The sequence below is a fragment of the Neodiprion lecontei genome, chromosome 4 (genome assembly GCF_021901455.1).
Source record: "Neodiprion lecontei isolate iyNeoLeco1 chromosome 4, iyNeoLeco1.1, whole genome shotgun sequence".
NCBI classification, from domain to species: Eukaryota; Metazoa; Arthropoda; class Insecta; order Hymenoptera; family Diprionidae; genus Neodiprion; species Neodiprion lecontei.
The window spans coordinates 38,172,854-38,186,161 of NC_060263.1; the positions used below are offsets into that span (position 1 = coordinate 38,172,854).

At 36.2% G+C, this 13,308-nt stretch overlaps 2 protein-coding genes and 1 non-coding gene across 5 annotated transcripts; 2 read left to right on the forward strand and 1 right to left on the reverse strand.

The window, feature by feature from the left end:
• The first annotated feature begins 939 nt into the window (after window positions 1–939).
• Window positions 940–6,807, forward strand: LOC107225663 (nardilysin). Its single transcript, XM_015666202.2, has 14 exons — window positions 940–1,328; window positions 1,494–1,594; window positions 1,837–1,976; window positions 2,144–2,257; window positions 2,587–2,782; window positions 2,984–3,189; window positions 3,280–3,450; window positions 3,524–3,867; window positions 4,016–4,516; window positions 4,587–4,737; window positions 4,856–4,989; window positions 5,163–5,541; window positions 5,669–6,236; window positions 6,440–6,807. Exons 1-14 carry the CDS (start codon window positions 991–993, stop codon window positions 6,601–6,603), a joined length of 3,507 nt encoding a protein of 1,168 aa, XP_015521688.2. The 5' UTR covers window positions 940–990; the 3' UTR covers window positions 6,604–6,807.
• A 1,140-nt stretch (window positions 6,808–7,947) lies between these two features.
• LOC107225678 (integrator complex subunit 5) lies at window positions 7,948–12,748 on the forward strand. Of its 3 annotated transcripts, none has more exons than XM_015666218.2 (11): window positions 7,948–8,741; window positions 8,842–8,971; window positions 9,051–9,460; window positions 9,534–9,669; window positions 9,804–10,473; window positions 10,559–10,806; window positions 10,925–11,130; window positions 11,218–11,364; window positions 11,532–11,672; window positions 11,749–12,009; window positions 12,140–12,748. In XM_015666218.2, the coding sequence occupies exons 1-11, from the start codon at window positions 8,520–8,522 to the stop codon at window positions 12,359–12,361; spliced, it is 2,793 nt and encodes a 930-aa protein (XP_015521704.2). In that variant the 5' UTR covers window positions 7,948–8,519; the 3' UTR covers window positions 12,362–12,748. The 3 variants fall into 3 exon arrangements, with proteins under 3 accessions (XP_015521704.2, XP_046594644.1, XP_046594646.1); XM_046738688.1 differs by having other exon boundaries at window positions 8,619–8,745; XM_046738690.1 differs by having other exon boundaries at window positions 8,619–8,745; window positions 9,122–9,460.
• A 130-nt stretch (window positions 12,749–12,878) lies between these two features.
• On the reverse strand, window positions 12,879–12,958 carry Trnal-uag. The gene has a single exon. It is a non-coding gene; the product is annotated as a tRNA-Leu (tRNA).
• Between the last annotated feature and the right edge of the window lie 350 nt (window positions 12,959–13,308).

Sequence of the window (13,308 nt, forward strand, 5' to 3'; positions counted from 1 at the left end):
GTATAATCGATTATTTTCAAACTCGGTTAATCGACTGACTCCATTATCTTGATTCACAATCGGTTTTGTTTTTTACTCCCATGAACGACGCAATGCAATATCAATTTATGTGATTCAAGTATAAATTATTATCATTGTCCTACTTACTTATCCTATTTGATTTAATAAGCGAAAGATAAATGAATATTTTCACCCGAAATTGCAACATATTTTGAATGAAACTATAAATTATCACAGAACTTTTCCGCTATTAAGACTACATACTGAAATTTATGAAATTTTGGTTTCATATGCACCGTCTCAAAAAAAAAAAAAAATACGAAATAACCGATTAATCGGATAGTTTTTACTGATTTAAATGACTTAGTAGCCATTGTTACCAGCTCCAGCTTATACTGTTCCCTCTCTCTCTCTCTCTATTCTATTCTATTCTCTCTTTCTCTCTCTCTAATTATGACGGTTTCAACTTTGTGCACACCACAGATTCCTATAAAATATAAATCTGTCGTACATATTTGCAAAGACCGTGCACAGTCTTTTACATACCACTTACCAGCTTCACCATCCAGATACAGCCCAGATTCAGAGAGAAACCTCCAGATATTAAATTTGGTTGAAAAAAACTTCGATGTTGATCGACTTGAAGCGAGAAGGATCAAATCAGAATAATCGACTATTTCCAAAGTCGATTTTCGACTAAATTCAGAGTTGACTTTGCCATCCCTACACCAGCCCCCTGACACACGCTGCTAAAAGTGGTTCGCAAAATGTCCTTCGATTCTGCCGCCAATTTCCACCACTAGTGGCGCTAGTAGTTACCTGACGAGCTTGCGCGCGGTCAGCGAGGGCAGCGAGCGTGTCAGAAGTCTACTAGCGCCACGTAGAGGAACTAAAAAACGGGGACAAGGCGCATACAATTTTTTAGTATACGAGCAGTGGTGAGTCACGGGGCTGCCCTACACTCGTCTGCCATCATCCGCCACATGTCACATGGTGGTATCTTCAAAAATAAGCCTGTTCAAAATTTTAAACAGATGCATAAATAAAACAATCTTTGTTAGTCAAATAATGCCAAAGCGGCTTTCTCACAAGCAGTCGAATTCACCTAAGAAAAAGTTCAGACTAAATTACGATTCAGTTAATATGCCAAAGCCTGTCTGCATCACGGAAGATCCAAACCCCCTTCAGGCTGACAAGCCTCAGAATAAGCCTCATCCCGTCGAATCCCTAAATATGGCTGAACTGGAAAAATGTATTCAGAAAAATTCTACCACTTGCGAGTACCTCGACACACCAGTCAAGTCTGAAAATGACAAAAAGGACTACAGGTATTCGCACCGAGATATAACCTAATGTGGCACTTTCCTGAATCAGATGTTTTGTAGTTACTGTTTTTATTTGATTTTATACTGACCTGGATCCAATGTGAAATTCATATTTCAACTATTCATGATCGTAATCGGTCCCTGATTTATATTCATTACATGTTGTAGAGTTATCAAACTGCCAAATGGATTGACAGCGCTGCTCATATCTGATGTTAGATCCATCTCTGCTGATCAGGTTGACGATGATGACGACGACGATGATTATAGTTAGTCTTGTTAGCATGAGTCGACAGAGTATTTAGAATTTTGGAAAACCCGTGTTCATAAAACAAATCGTTGTTTTCATTTAAATAAATTTATAACATAGTGCATATACAAGTCATCTCAGAGAAAAGGGATTTTTATAACAATTTGGTTACTAATAGAAATTTGAAAACATACTCTGTTATGATTTAATATATTCAACTTTCGATTTGGAGTTCCACTAACAATTGTATTTTAATCATAGCTGATGAAGAAGAAAGTGGGTCTGAAGAAAGTGGATCTGAATCTGACGAAGAAGAGGAGGATAACGATGCTGCGAGTGATCTGAGCGATGGAGATATTGATTCTCATGGGAATAAACGTCCAAGAAGAGAAGAGAAAATGGTACATATTTAGTTATTTCGATCTTGGTAACCCAAATCTGAAGTCATCTGTGTCTAGTGCCGTGCCAGGTTTGAAAATACATACATGTAAACTTAGGATGAATTATTCTGATAGCGTTGAATTTTTTTAAGTCAAATATTACCTATCAACGAAATTTTTTATTTCAGGCAGCCTGTGGTTTGTGTGTTGGAGTTGGTAGTTTTAGCGATCCCTCTGAAATACCGGGTATGGCACATTTTTTGGAACACATGGTGTTCATGGGCTCTGAAAAGTATCCTCAGGTATGTTAATATATCATACGAGCTCATTTCATGCAAAGGCTTCATGTGGAACTTTATATACGGATCTGTATTTTCATCTGTCTTCAGTTGAACTGAACATGGCAGTTACTGTGAATTTATTGCACAACAAATACTACACACGGTTCCGACTTATGATGCCCTGATCACTTATGCTAGAGTGTCTTACTTTGTACACTATAACGACCTATGAGGCGATCACAGATAATCATATGGGTTATATTTAAATATCTGCTATTTGTCTCATCAACAATCTCAGATCTTGAACCTTATGGATAAAGTAATGAATGCAATATTATATTTGATTGCAGGAAAATGATTTCAGTTCTTTTGTTTCGAAACATGGTGGGTCTGATAACGCTTCAACTGGATACGAGGAGACAACATTTTACTTTGAAATTCAAGAAAAACAATTATTTTCCGCGTTGGATCGCTTTGCTCAATTTTTCATAAGCCCTCTGATGAAAAGAGATGCCATTACCCGTGAACGTGAAGCGATTGAAAGTGGTTCGTCCTACATACCTATTCCTATTCTAAAATTTACTGAAAACGTCTATGAATGTGATGTCATTTATTGTATAATAATTCTCTTGTCAAAGTTATGGTAATGGCCTCTACCATTTTGTAATTTTTTTTTTAATTTCCAATCTGCAGTAAAGCCCTCTGAATATAGAAGTAACTATATAACACCTTGATTTAATACTTTAGAATTCCAAATGGCCCTACCATCTGATTTTTACCGAAAGGAGCAACTATTTTGTAGTTTGGCCCAACCCGGTCATCCAGCGTCTAAATTTGCTTGGGGAAATCTAATTACCTTAAGGGATAATGTCGTGGATGACAAATTGTACGAAGAACTTCACAAATTCAGAGAGAGACATTACAGTGCTCATAGAATGACTTTGGCCTTACAAGTGAATATACAATTTTTCATTTATCTAGTTCCTCTTAGGATTTGTGTGAAATTGTACCAAAGGAACAAACAAAATATTTATTTTTAACAGGCCAGGTTACCTCTGGATACATTAGAACAATACGTAAAGGATTGCTTTTCAACTGTACCGAATAATAACTTACCACCCGAAGATTTCAGCAGATTCAAGGGAACCCAATCATTTGAAACGCCTGACTTCAAAAGGATATATAAAATTAAACCAGTTAAAGATGTCTGTCAGGTAATTTGACCATCTGGTCTACGACTCTTAGCCAGTCATTTTTAAACAAAATTCGTTTCTGGGGAATTTCCAGGTAGAGCTAACATGGGCTTTGCCTTCTTTGCATCATTTGTACAAGAGCAAACCTCACCAGTATGTTTCCTGGATTATCGGTCACGAGGGAAAAGGATCTTTAATAAGCTACTTGCGCAAGAAAATGTGGTGCCTGGATATTTTCAGCGGCAACGGAGAGAGTGCGTTTGAGCATACTTCCTTGTATGCTTTGTTTAGTTTATCGTTGGTGCTGACAGAGGATGGGCATAAGCACTTAAAAGAGGTTTTGGATGCCGTATTTTCGTATATTAAGTTGATGTGTAAATCTGGACCACAGAAGCGGATTTACGATGAAATTCATCAGACTGAAGAAAATAGTTTCAGGTAATCAATATGCTCTGAATCCTCTAACTTCTAAAGCTAAATAAAGTTATTAGTAAATTTTCTCCTTTAGATAACATACTGCTAGCATTGCTGGATGTCTTTGAGTTACTTGATATAATTGAATAAATTAAATTTTATCATATTTCAGATTCACAGACGAAATATCTGCCGTAGATTACGTTGAGAATTTGTCAGAAAGTATGCGTTTATATGCATCAACTGATTATATAACCGGCAGTGACTTGTACTTTGAATACAATCCAGAGGGTATTAAAGCTTGTATGGATGCTTTAACTCCAGACAATGTGAATATAGTACTGTTTGATAAGAAGTTCAATGACTCTGACTTTGATAAAGTGGAACCATGGTTCAACACGAAATATACGGATACAGAGATACCAAATGACTGGATTGAGCACTGGAAAACTATTGAACCGTTACCAGAATTCCATTTACCTGAACCCAATATATTCCTTACAGACGATTTTACCTTAGTTCCATTGCCAGAAGATGTACCCAAGTATCCAACGAAAATACACAGTGATCCTATGTCTGAAGTTTGGTTTAGACCAGATCCAAAGTTCAAAATTCCAGAATGCTATATGTATTATTACTTTATATCACCATTGGCATTAACTTCTCCTGAAAAGTGAGTCTCTTTCACTTTGTATATTACATTTAATTCTTTCTAGAAACGTAAAGATCATTTTTTACTTCAGTGCGGCGTTGATGGACTTATTAGTCACGATATTGAAACAATTACTGGTCGAAGAACTTTATCCTGCAAATGCTGCTGAACTTAATTATTTAATTTATACAGGCGACAAGGGTATTATTGTCAAAGTAAACGGATTCAATCAAAAATTGCCGGTAAGAGTTTGATTAAAATCGAGTTTCTACGTTTCCTACGAATAAATTGTCTTATTAATAAATTATTCACATTCATTATGAACAAACCTTATCTAACTAATTATTCACTCGTTCCTAGCTCCTACTTGCTACAATAACAAAGTACATAGCTGACTGCCCAAATTTAGCAACACAAAGTATGTTTGACGTTATGAAAGCTGAGCAGCTAAAGGTCTACTACAATACGTTTTTGAAGCCTGGGAAACTTGTAAAGTAAGAGATATATACGATACTATCTGCATAAAATGTGATTTGTAGTTTTATCTTTGAAGTTCTGGTTGAATTTGACTTAACATTTATTTTAGAACTTGAAAAAATCAATACCATATAATTTACAACAGTTAATGAATATCCCTTTGGTTGCGTAACGTATCAATTTTTTCTAGAGATGTGAGGCTGTCTATTTTGATGCTCGTACATTGGGCAGCTGTAGACAGACATGCGGCAGTTTCTGGTATTGAATTTCAACAATTCCAAACATTTGCCAAGGAATTTACTCGCAACATTTATATACAATGTCTTGTACAAGGAAACATTACGGATGAAGATGTCATTAACCACACGCGCAATTGTCTTGAGATTCTACAATGTCAATCATTATCGCCAGACACTATGCCTCAACTGAGAGTAGCTCAAATACCTCTTGGAGTCCGGTGTTGTAGGGTGAAAAATTTTAACACAACTGATACAAACTCAGTGGTAACTAATTATTACCAATCTGGAATCGGGTCTACCAAGATTTCAGTCATTATTGAATTACTAATAGTAAGTGTGAATTCTAAAATATTAAATTACATGAAAATTAATTGACTAATAACAGCTATAATAACTGAAATAATTCATTCAACTCCACACGAAACTTAAATTTTTTTTTTCAATCTATTTTATTCAGATGTTAATGGAAGAGCCTCTCTTTAATCAGCTTCGAACACAAGAGCAATTGGGCTACAATGTTTTTTGCCTCATGCGCGATACGTTCGGTATTCTCGGTTATTCTATCACCGTTTGCACGCAAGCCGACAAATTTACCACCGAGCACGTAGACGAAAGGATAGAAACATTTATAAAATCGTTCTTGAAAGTCTTGAACAAGATGTCTGAAAAAGAACTAAACAATATTAAAGTTGCTTTAGTGAAACTAAAGCAATGTGTAGACCTTCATTTAAAAGAAGAAGTTAATCGAAATTGGGCTGAAATTACGTCTAGAGATTACATGTTTGACAGACAGGATAAAGAAATCAGTGCAGTTAACAGCACAAAAATTGTCGAGCTTAGAAAATGGATGGAAAATCACGTATTAGATGGAAATAATCTTAGAAAATTGAGCGTTCAAGTTGTTGGTAACCCACGAGAGAAGAAAGAAATTGAAAATGAGTCTGGTGAACAAATTGAGGTAGTGAGGAATGCTGAAGAAAATAAGCGAATGAATGGGACATCCAAGAATGGTATCGCCAAATCACGTGAGTATATCACTTTAGTAGTAATTTACCCACCGGTTTTTTTAGTAGTGAATTTTCAGTTCGTAGTTTATTGATTAACATGTACAATGAATGCCTTTATTTTTCTAAATACTTTTGCAAGTAGAGAGAGTACAATTTAAATCCCTGCAATATCGTGGGAAAATTTAAAAAATGTTTATAGTAATACGTAGTTCTTTTTGCAGGTGATTCTTTTGTGGAGAATAAAAGTGATTCTAAATTCCCGTTGGAGTTTTTGACAAACCTAACAAATGACAAGACGATCAAACCACCTGAGTATTATATTACAGACATTGTGGGCTACAAGAAAAATCTTCACGTATATCCAGCCAATCGCAATGCCAAATAGCAATAGGCTATTTATTCCGGGGAAATAATATTGTAAAAATGTGAGGAAATTTTTCCCATGAATTGAATGTTGGTAGAAAAGAAAACAATTCATACAAAAAATAGAATCATTGTTTGTTAACGACTGCTGCTATCCGATTCGTAATAATTTATGTAAATTACGAAAAGAATTCATTCTAAATAACAATCTGTAATGCGGCTCAGACATTTGTGTATTTTAATGTAATATAAAACAAAAAAAATCTGTTCCTTGAGTATTTTAAGAAGTTACGACGCAAAACTCCAAGCAAGGTCCTCTCCAGGGACTTACTGCTCAGAGATACTTACTGCTCTCCTTTTCTATCGTTGATGTTAATTATTTGAAGGCTCTCTGGATGTCGTTAATGCGCCCTCACGCACGCAGGGACATCGTGACTCATTTATACGCTTTATATTCCTGTCTGAAAAGCAGTGACACCCAGCCTGTTTCACAATAAATAATTCGCAGTTTTGTTTCAATAATTATCCGTTTATTCTGATATTTTGTTGCTGAGAAAGTGCTCAAGATGTTTCAATAATTACATGAAAACGTATGTATACCGAAATATTAATATTATTGAAACTCGTGAAAGATATATTTCTTTTAATTCGACATATAACGGTTAAAAATTAAACAATCTTTATATGACTAGAGTTTTCTTGTATTTTTGAATTAGAAAAATTCTCATCTATTCATTGTTTTAAAATGGATGCCTGTTCCGCGCTGGCGTTGACTTAAAAAATATAGGCAACGGAGCTGGGCTTCCCGGGTTAGGGTGGGAGAAATAGTTCAATGAATCCAGGAAGACTAGAGGGAAGGAGACCGAACGCATATGGGGCAAGTATTGAAAACGTGGTAGCCAAAAGTGGAGAAAATTATTTAGTTAAAAATTCAGCCACGAGCGCTCGTGTTCCTAAGATAGGACGTGAGGTCTGTCGTTTGTATTGTTCGGAACATAGTGAAGGGAGTATAGTGAAATCATTATCAAGTATTAATTGGCGTCTGTTTATCGCATTCTTGTCGGACATCATGTTTTCGCATAATTGCAAATGAAGCTTAAAATTTCATTATGGCCCTTTTTTATAGGTTTTTTATTTTACGATCTAAACAAAAAATTAAAAACAAATACCCAAACTAACACTACACAAGGGAGAAGGCCCTTATTATTATTATATTATTATTATTTATTTATTATTTAATATGTGCTTTATTTTATGAAGGTTAGAATTTCATTATGTCCCATTTTTTTTAGGTTTTTTATTTTACGGTCTAAATTTAAAAACAAATACATAACCTAAAAAACTGCACAAGGGACAGAGGCCTTGACCTGACGTATTCTTCAGTTCGATTCAGTTCGATATAGCGTTCTCTCTCTTTTCTCAGTCTCTCTCTCTCTGTTGCCCATCTTAGCGACAGCAGCACCCCTATCGGATTTAACGATAAAAATTTTCTCCACTTTCCTTCCCTCTAGTCTTCCTGAATGAATCGTTCAAAATACCCCTAAACCCCGCCGTTTTGAACATTTTGAATGGTTCATCCATGGAGACTAGAGGTAGTTAATCGGAAGGTGAATGCAGCCAGCACCATGTTGAAATCGGTAACTCTCTGATTTTCTGCTAAAGTTCTCAACTCTACCGTTGGAACATCTCAGGGGGCGCAAGCGCACGAGGATTTTCGGTTGTCACACTAAAGCCCATTAGGGCAACTGTCTTTATATTCTTCAGTCAACGACCTACCTACTGTAACTTAAAAATATACAACAAATATATATTTTATATATGATAGTAAATAAATAAAATGGTGTTGTAGATTGAATTCAAGTTTGATTTTGAATTTGACCGTATCTTCGTCATGACTCTAAATGGGAAATAAGATACCGTGTGAATAAAATAAGCAAAATGCAACAATCCACGGATATATTATCACCCCAGGACCTTCTAGCGGAGGTTAGAAAGTTCATTTCGGGGGCTGTGAGAAATACTCATGGTACGAACACCCTGGAATTAGCGAGAACGGCTCTATCTCTTCTGCGAAATTTACCTGCTGCAAGAGATGCTGTACTTGAATATTTTTGCACTGTATTCTCTGTATGCGTAAGCAAACACGTTAGGCAGATCGAGGTAGGTACGCATTTACTACGATAAATAAAATAATTTCCCGTAACACTAGTGTCAATTGCTTAAACGAACAAAATGTATGAACAGTCGACTCTTCTTATAGAAAAACCAGAATCAACCTATACACGAAGAAACGACTATAGCTGAGATACACAATGTCTTGTGTGCGTTTGTCAATGCCAATCCAGAAGCCTGGGCACCAATCATTTCGACATGGTCCCTAGAATTGCTCGGTAAATAAACTTCTTTCACTTTCAATACTTTATTAAAGATCGTCAGCCTTCTTGTAAACTAAGGGTACAATTTTCTCAGGCAAATTATCATCGGATTATGCTAATCGAGGTAACTTGCCGAAAAATGCTGGTATTAACGATTTCCTTCAGCAATGGATGTCATGCCGAGCGACACGGACGTTGATTGACATAACGACGCAGTGTCTGCAATGCTTGATGCACCTAGAAACCGAATCATGTATCAAAGCCTTATTGGACACCAGCGTGTCCCATAGCCCCCACTTTGATTGGGTCGTAGCTCATGTTGGTAGCTGCTTCCCAAACACCGTTATAACTAGAGTATTGACCTGTGGATTGAAGGATTTTTGTGCCATGGGATACGATCAGAATATTAAAAATCCAAAACTTAATTCCGTTGTCGGAATACTCGGACATTTGGCAGGCAGTCATGTCAATGATATTAGGACTGCACTGCTTGATTTGTTCAGGGTAAGTTCTTCAAGAAGATGACTAAATAATTTTTTCTATTCATATAACACAAATTGCAAATTTCCAATCACAGTGGAGTTTGGACGAAAATATCAATCTGGATGAGAATACCAAATCACAAAAACTCGCTACAGTTCCATTCCTATTGAATTTAGCATCCCTGTCACAAACACTCTTGAAGGCCCTTACGACTGATGTTCTACAAACTTGTAATTATCTTGGTTTCAAACAATTACTACTTAAAATATGAGTAGAAATTGATAATACACATACTTTAACATTCGAGCACACATGGGTAAATGGTAGTTAAACAAATGTATGAATTAATGCTGATTATTTTTAGTGAGGCCTGACATAATACCACAGTTGGCTTTGTTTGCTTCTGATTGGTGCAAATATTTCAATGATCAACCAGAAGCGTTGATAGACTTAACAGTTCACTTAGCTCTGGGATGTGAGCAGGGTGCATCCCAAATCGTGAATATTTTGTTGGATACGAGTTTAAATCAAAGCAACGTTGGTTACCACAGTGTGAATGCTGCTCAAAGTGTCAAGAATGTCTGTAGAGAAATACTTGAATTAATTCTTCAGGAGATTGACTCCCTAGTGAGAGCACACGGCCCGCAATCATCAAACATAGCTTTATTAAATTCTGTGAAACAGGAACTATCCTTTATTACTCCGTTACTTCTCAATCCGAATCCATTAAGGGTTCAAACCGCAGTTCGTATCCTTTCTCTTCTGGGTGCACAGAGTCCAAATGTCTTAGTATCATCAGCCTCTTTTATGTTGCGAAAAGGAGAAACCAAATTTCACCTTGCTGCGCTTATGAGGCTCGTCACAGATAACGTAAATACTTTTGCCATCAATACAACTGATAATGAAAACACTGTTGTGGGAAATGGATATTTTTCACAAGCTGTCGAGCAAGCAATCAGGGAATCGCAGTTCACAACTGCATCAAATGATGGTGAGGGAAGGCAGTTGTTCAAAAATCTAATAACACTATTGAAGTAAGTCTACTTTAGTCATAAGCAGCTGCTTCCTGTATACCTTTGAAGGAAGTTGAAAAGCAACTTCTGACATTCATACTTTCAGATGGGAGAAAAGTGATCAAGTGCTTATCCTGAAGTCGGGGATTGTTACACGTGCTGTTAGATCAAATTTACAACAGATCTCCAGTATGCTGATGAAAATAGACAACCCTCTCCTTGCTCACGATATAGCTGGAATATTAAATCTAATTTGCATTCCCGATAGAGATCATTATGTTCCAAGCATTCAACTCGCCTTACAGCTCACTAGGTCAATGATTCGATATTTTTTCATCTGCATTGAGGAAAATGGTAGGCATTGTCAAAACATAGATCGAAATAATTATAAGTTGGTGGACCACATTGTTCATTTAGCAATTATGGTATTCGTGGGTATCTCAATTAATAATTATTATATTTATTTCTTCAGATGTGATCAAGAAAGTGAAGGGTGTCAAAATTGTCTGTCGTTTTCTTCATGTTCTTACTTGTTACTCTCAATGTGCAAGAGTTTTAGCTCTCAGAGAACTTTTAGAGCAAAGTATATATAATGAACCGGCTAAATATTTTGGTGCGAAAGTAAAGTTTGATCCTCAGACCGAAGACATCCTTTTATTACAACAAAATCATAAACAGGTAGAGTGCGGTAAAGCGAGATATTCTTGTGCTGCTGATTGATGGAGTCCTTCATGCAGGATTATTATTCCACCTTATTTGTTGTAGGGCACCAGTGTAATGCTGGCTCAAAGACATTCTTCTGTATTTCATGCTGGCGTGATAGGCCAGGGTCCGCGAAAACCACCACCAGAAAATCTGATCGATAAGGAAACTATAACTCTAAATACAACTCTACTTATGGATGCAATAAAGGTAAAATGATAACAATAAATAAAGATACAGGGTTTCAAACAACCTTTCTTTCATTTTTCTTTCATTGAGTCTATTTGAGTAGAATATTAATCCAGATCATTCAACTTATCATATTAACAAAATACTTATTTTGCTAAACATTTGACTCTGCCACCTGTTCGCTACAGTCTTGCTGCAGCAATCCAGAGTTAGGTCAACATCCAGTAAATTTGGATGCTATATCTATGGTCAGTTTGCTCCTAGTGGAATTGGTTTCCCCCGATGTTATGTACAACGGACTACCTTGGCCTGACGAAGAATTTACCAAGGTATAGCGTTGCGTTGATAGTAACAATTACTTAATAAATTTTTGTGCACTTATTAATAATGGTGATATGATTGCAGGTAACAGTTGAACGAGACTTGCAAATACGGCGTACGTTCAAAGATGTTCCACTACTGTGGTCACACCTAGAACTGACGGCTCGCTATCGTCCTGCTCTGGCTTATTGCTCTGTACTTCTAAGAGCTATTGCTGCAACAGTTTTGGCTAACTGGAGTCCAGTAGAAGGTGTCTTACTTGCAAATGTTATGGCTCTTGGATTGCTGCTACCTCCTCCGTTAGCGAGTATCAGAGATGTTTTGCCTAATATTAAACAACATCAAGTAAGCCATACTATTATTATTCATAAAATTTATTTGAGAAATGTGAACGGCATGTCATTTATCAAATGATGCCTATCTTTAGCAAAACTGAAGTCACTCAATAACTAACTAAAAACAATTTTATTTACAGATTAATCTGGTATTGAGGGAGTGCATATGGGCTTACATGCATGAAAACGTACCATCACCAGCCCTGTTTACACGCAGTGAAGGAAGCAATGTTGCATGGCGCGATCCAGACGCCTCAACATTGAATCCTCGATGTATAGAAACGCTTCGCCTCATTGTTTTGGCGAATATACATCGAATGGGGGCTCTATATTCCGCTCTGTTTTTACACAACCGCAAATAGACCTCATGTACTCTTGATTTTTGGATTTACTTGAAAGTTTTGATCTACAATGATACTTTCAGTGATGAGAAGACGGCATCTGAAAATCCACGCAATTAGACAATCTTATTGTTAACCGAATTATAAATACAGCTGCAGTAAATTAAAATCTAATCTTACCCTCCGATATATAGAATATATCTATGTCTATATCACGTAATGTGATATGTCTGTATCTGAAAGTATTGAGTAAGCTACGAAGGTCAAGTTGTAAATCTCTTTCAACAGTGCCTGTTTATATTTTTGCAATCTAATTATCTGCTAATTTAAGTTTTGTAATATACCATTAACAATTACAAAAGTTATTTTTGCATGTTAGAAACATCGTTTATACAAAAGTTCACTGATTTTTAAGTTTTCACTCGCTATACAATTCACTAATCTAAAATTGTTTTAAAATTATTATTTCGATCTTGCATTACTTGTTCGTTCAATGATTTCATTATAATTGAAAGTTAGAAAATTGAATAAAAAACGTTGACAGCGGTGGGATTCGAACCCACGCCCTTTCGGACTGGTGCCTAAAACCAGCGCCTTAGACCGCTCGGCCACGCTGCCTCTCAACACTCAACGAGTAAAATTATTACATTAATTTTATGCAGTTTAGATCGTTTTTATTTGTTCATTTTCTATTAAGCAACGTTATTTAAAATTACCGAATCCCAAGCACAGTTTCGGTGACAACTAAATCACAACCAAAATTTTGAAGATCGACGATTTTTGCTGTTTGGTGAATACAGTTTGAGTTGTCCTCTGATATGATTTTCCGATTTTAAAATCAGCCCAAAATGGGTTGAAAAAATCCAAAGCCAATGTTTCTTTTTTTCGAATTTTGGAGCCCACAAACCTTTTGTCTTCGATTTAAATAACCCTTTTCAGACTAATTGAACGCCAAGGAATTTTAAAAA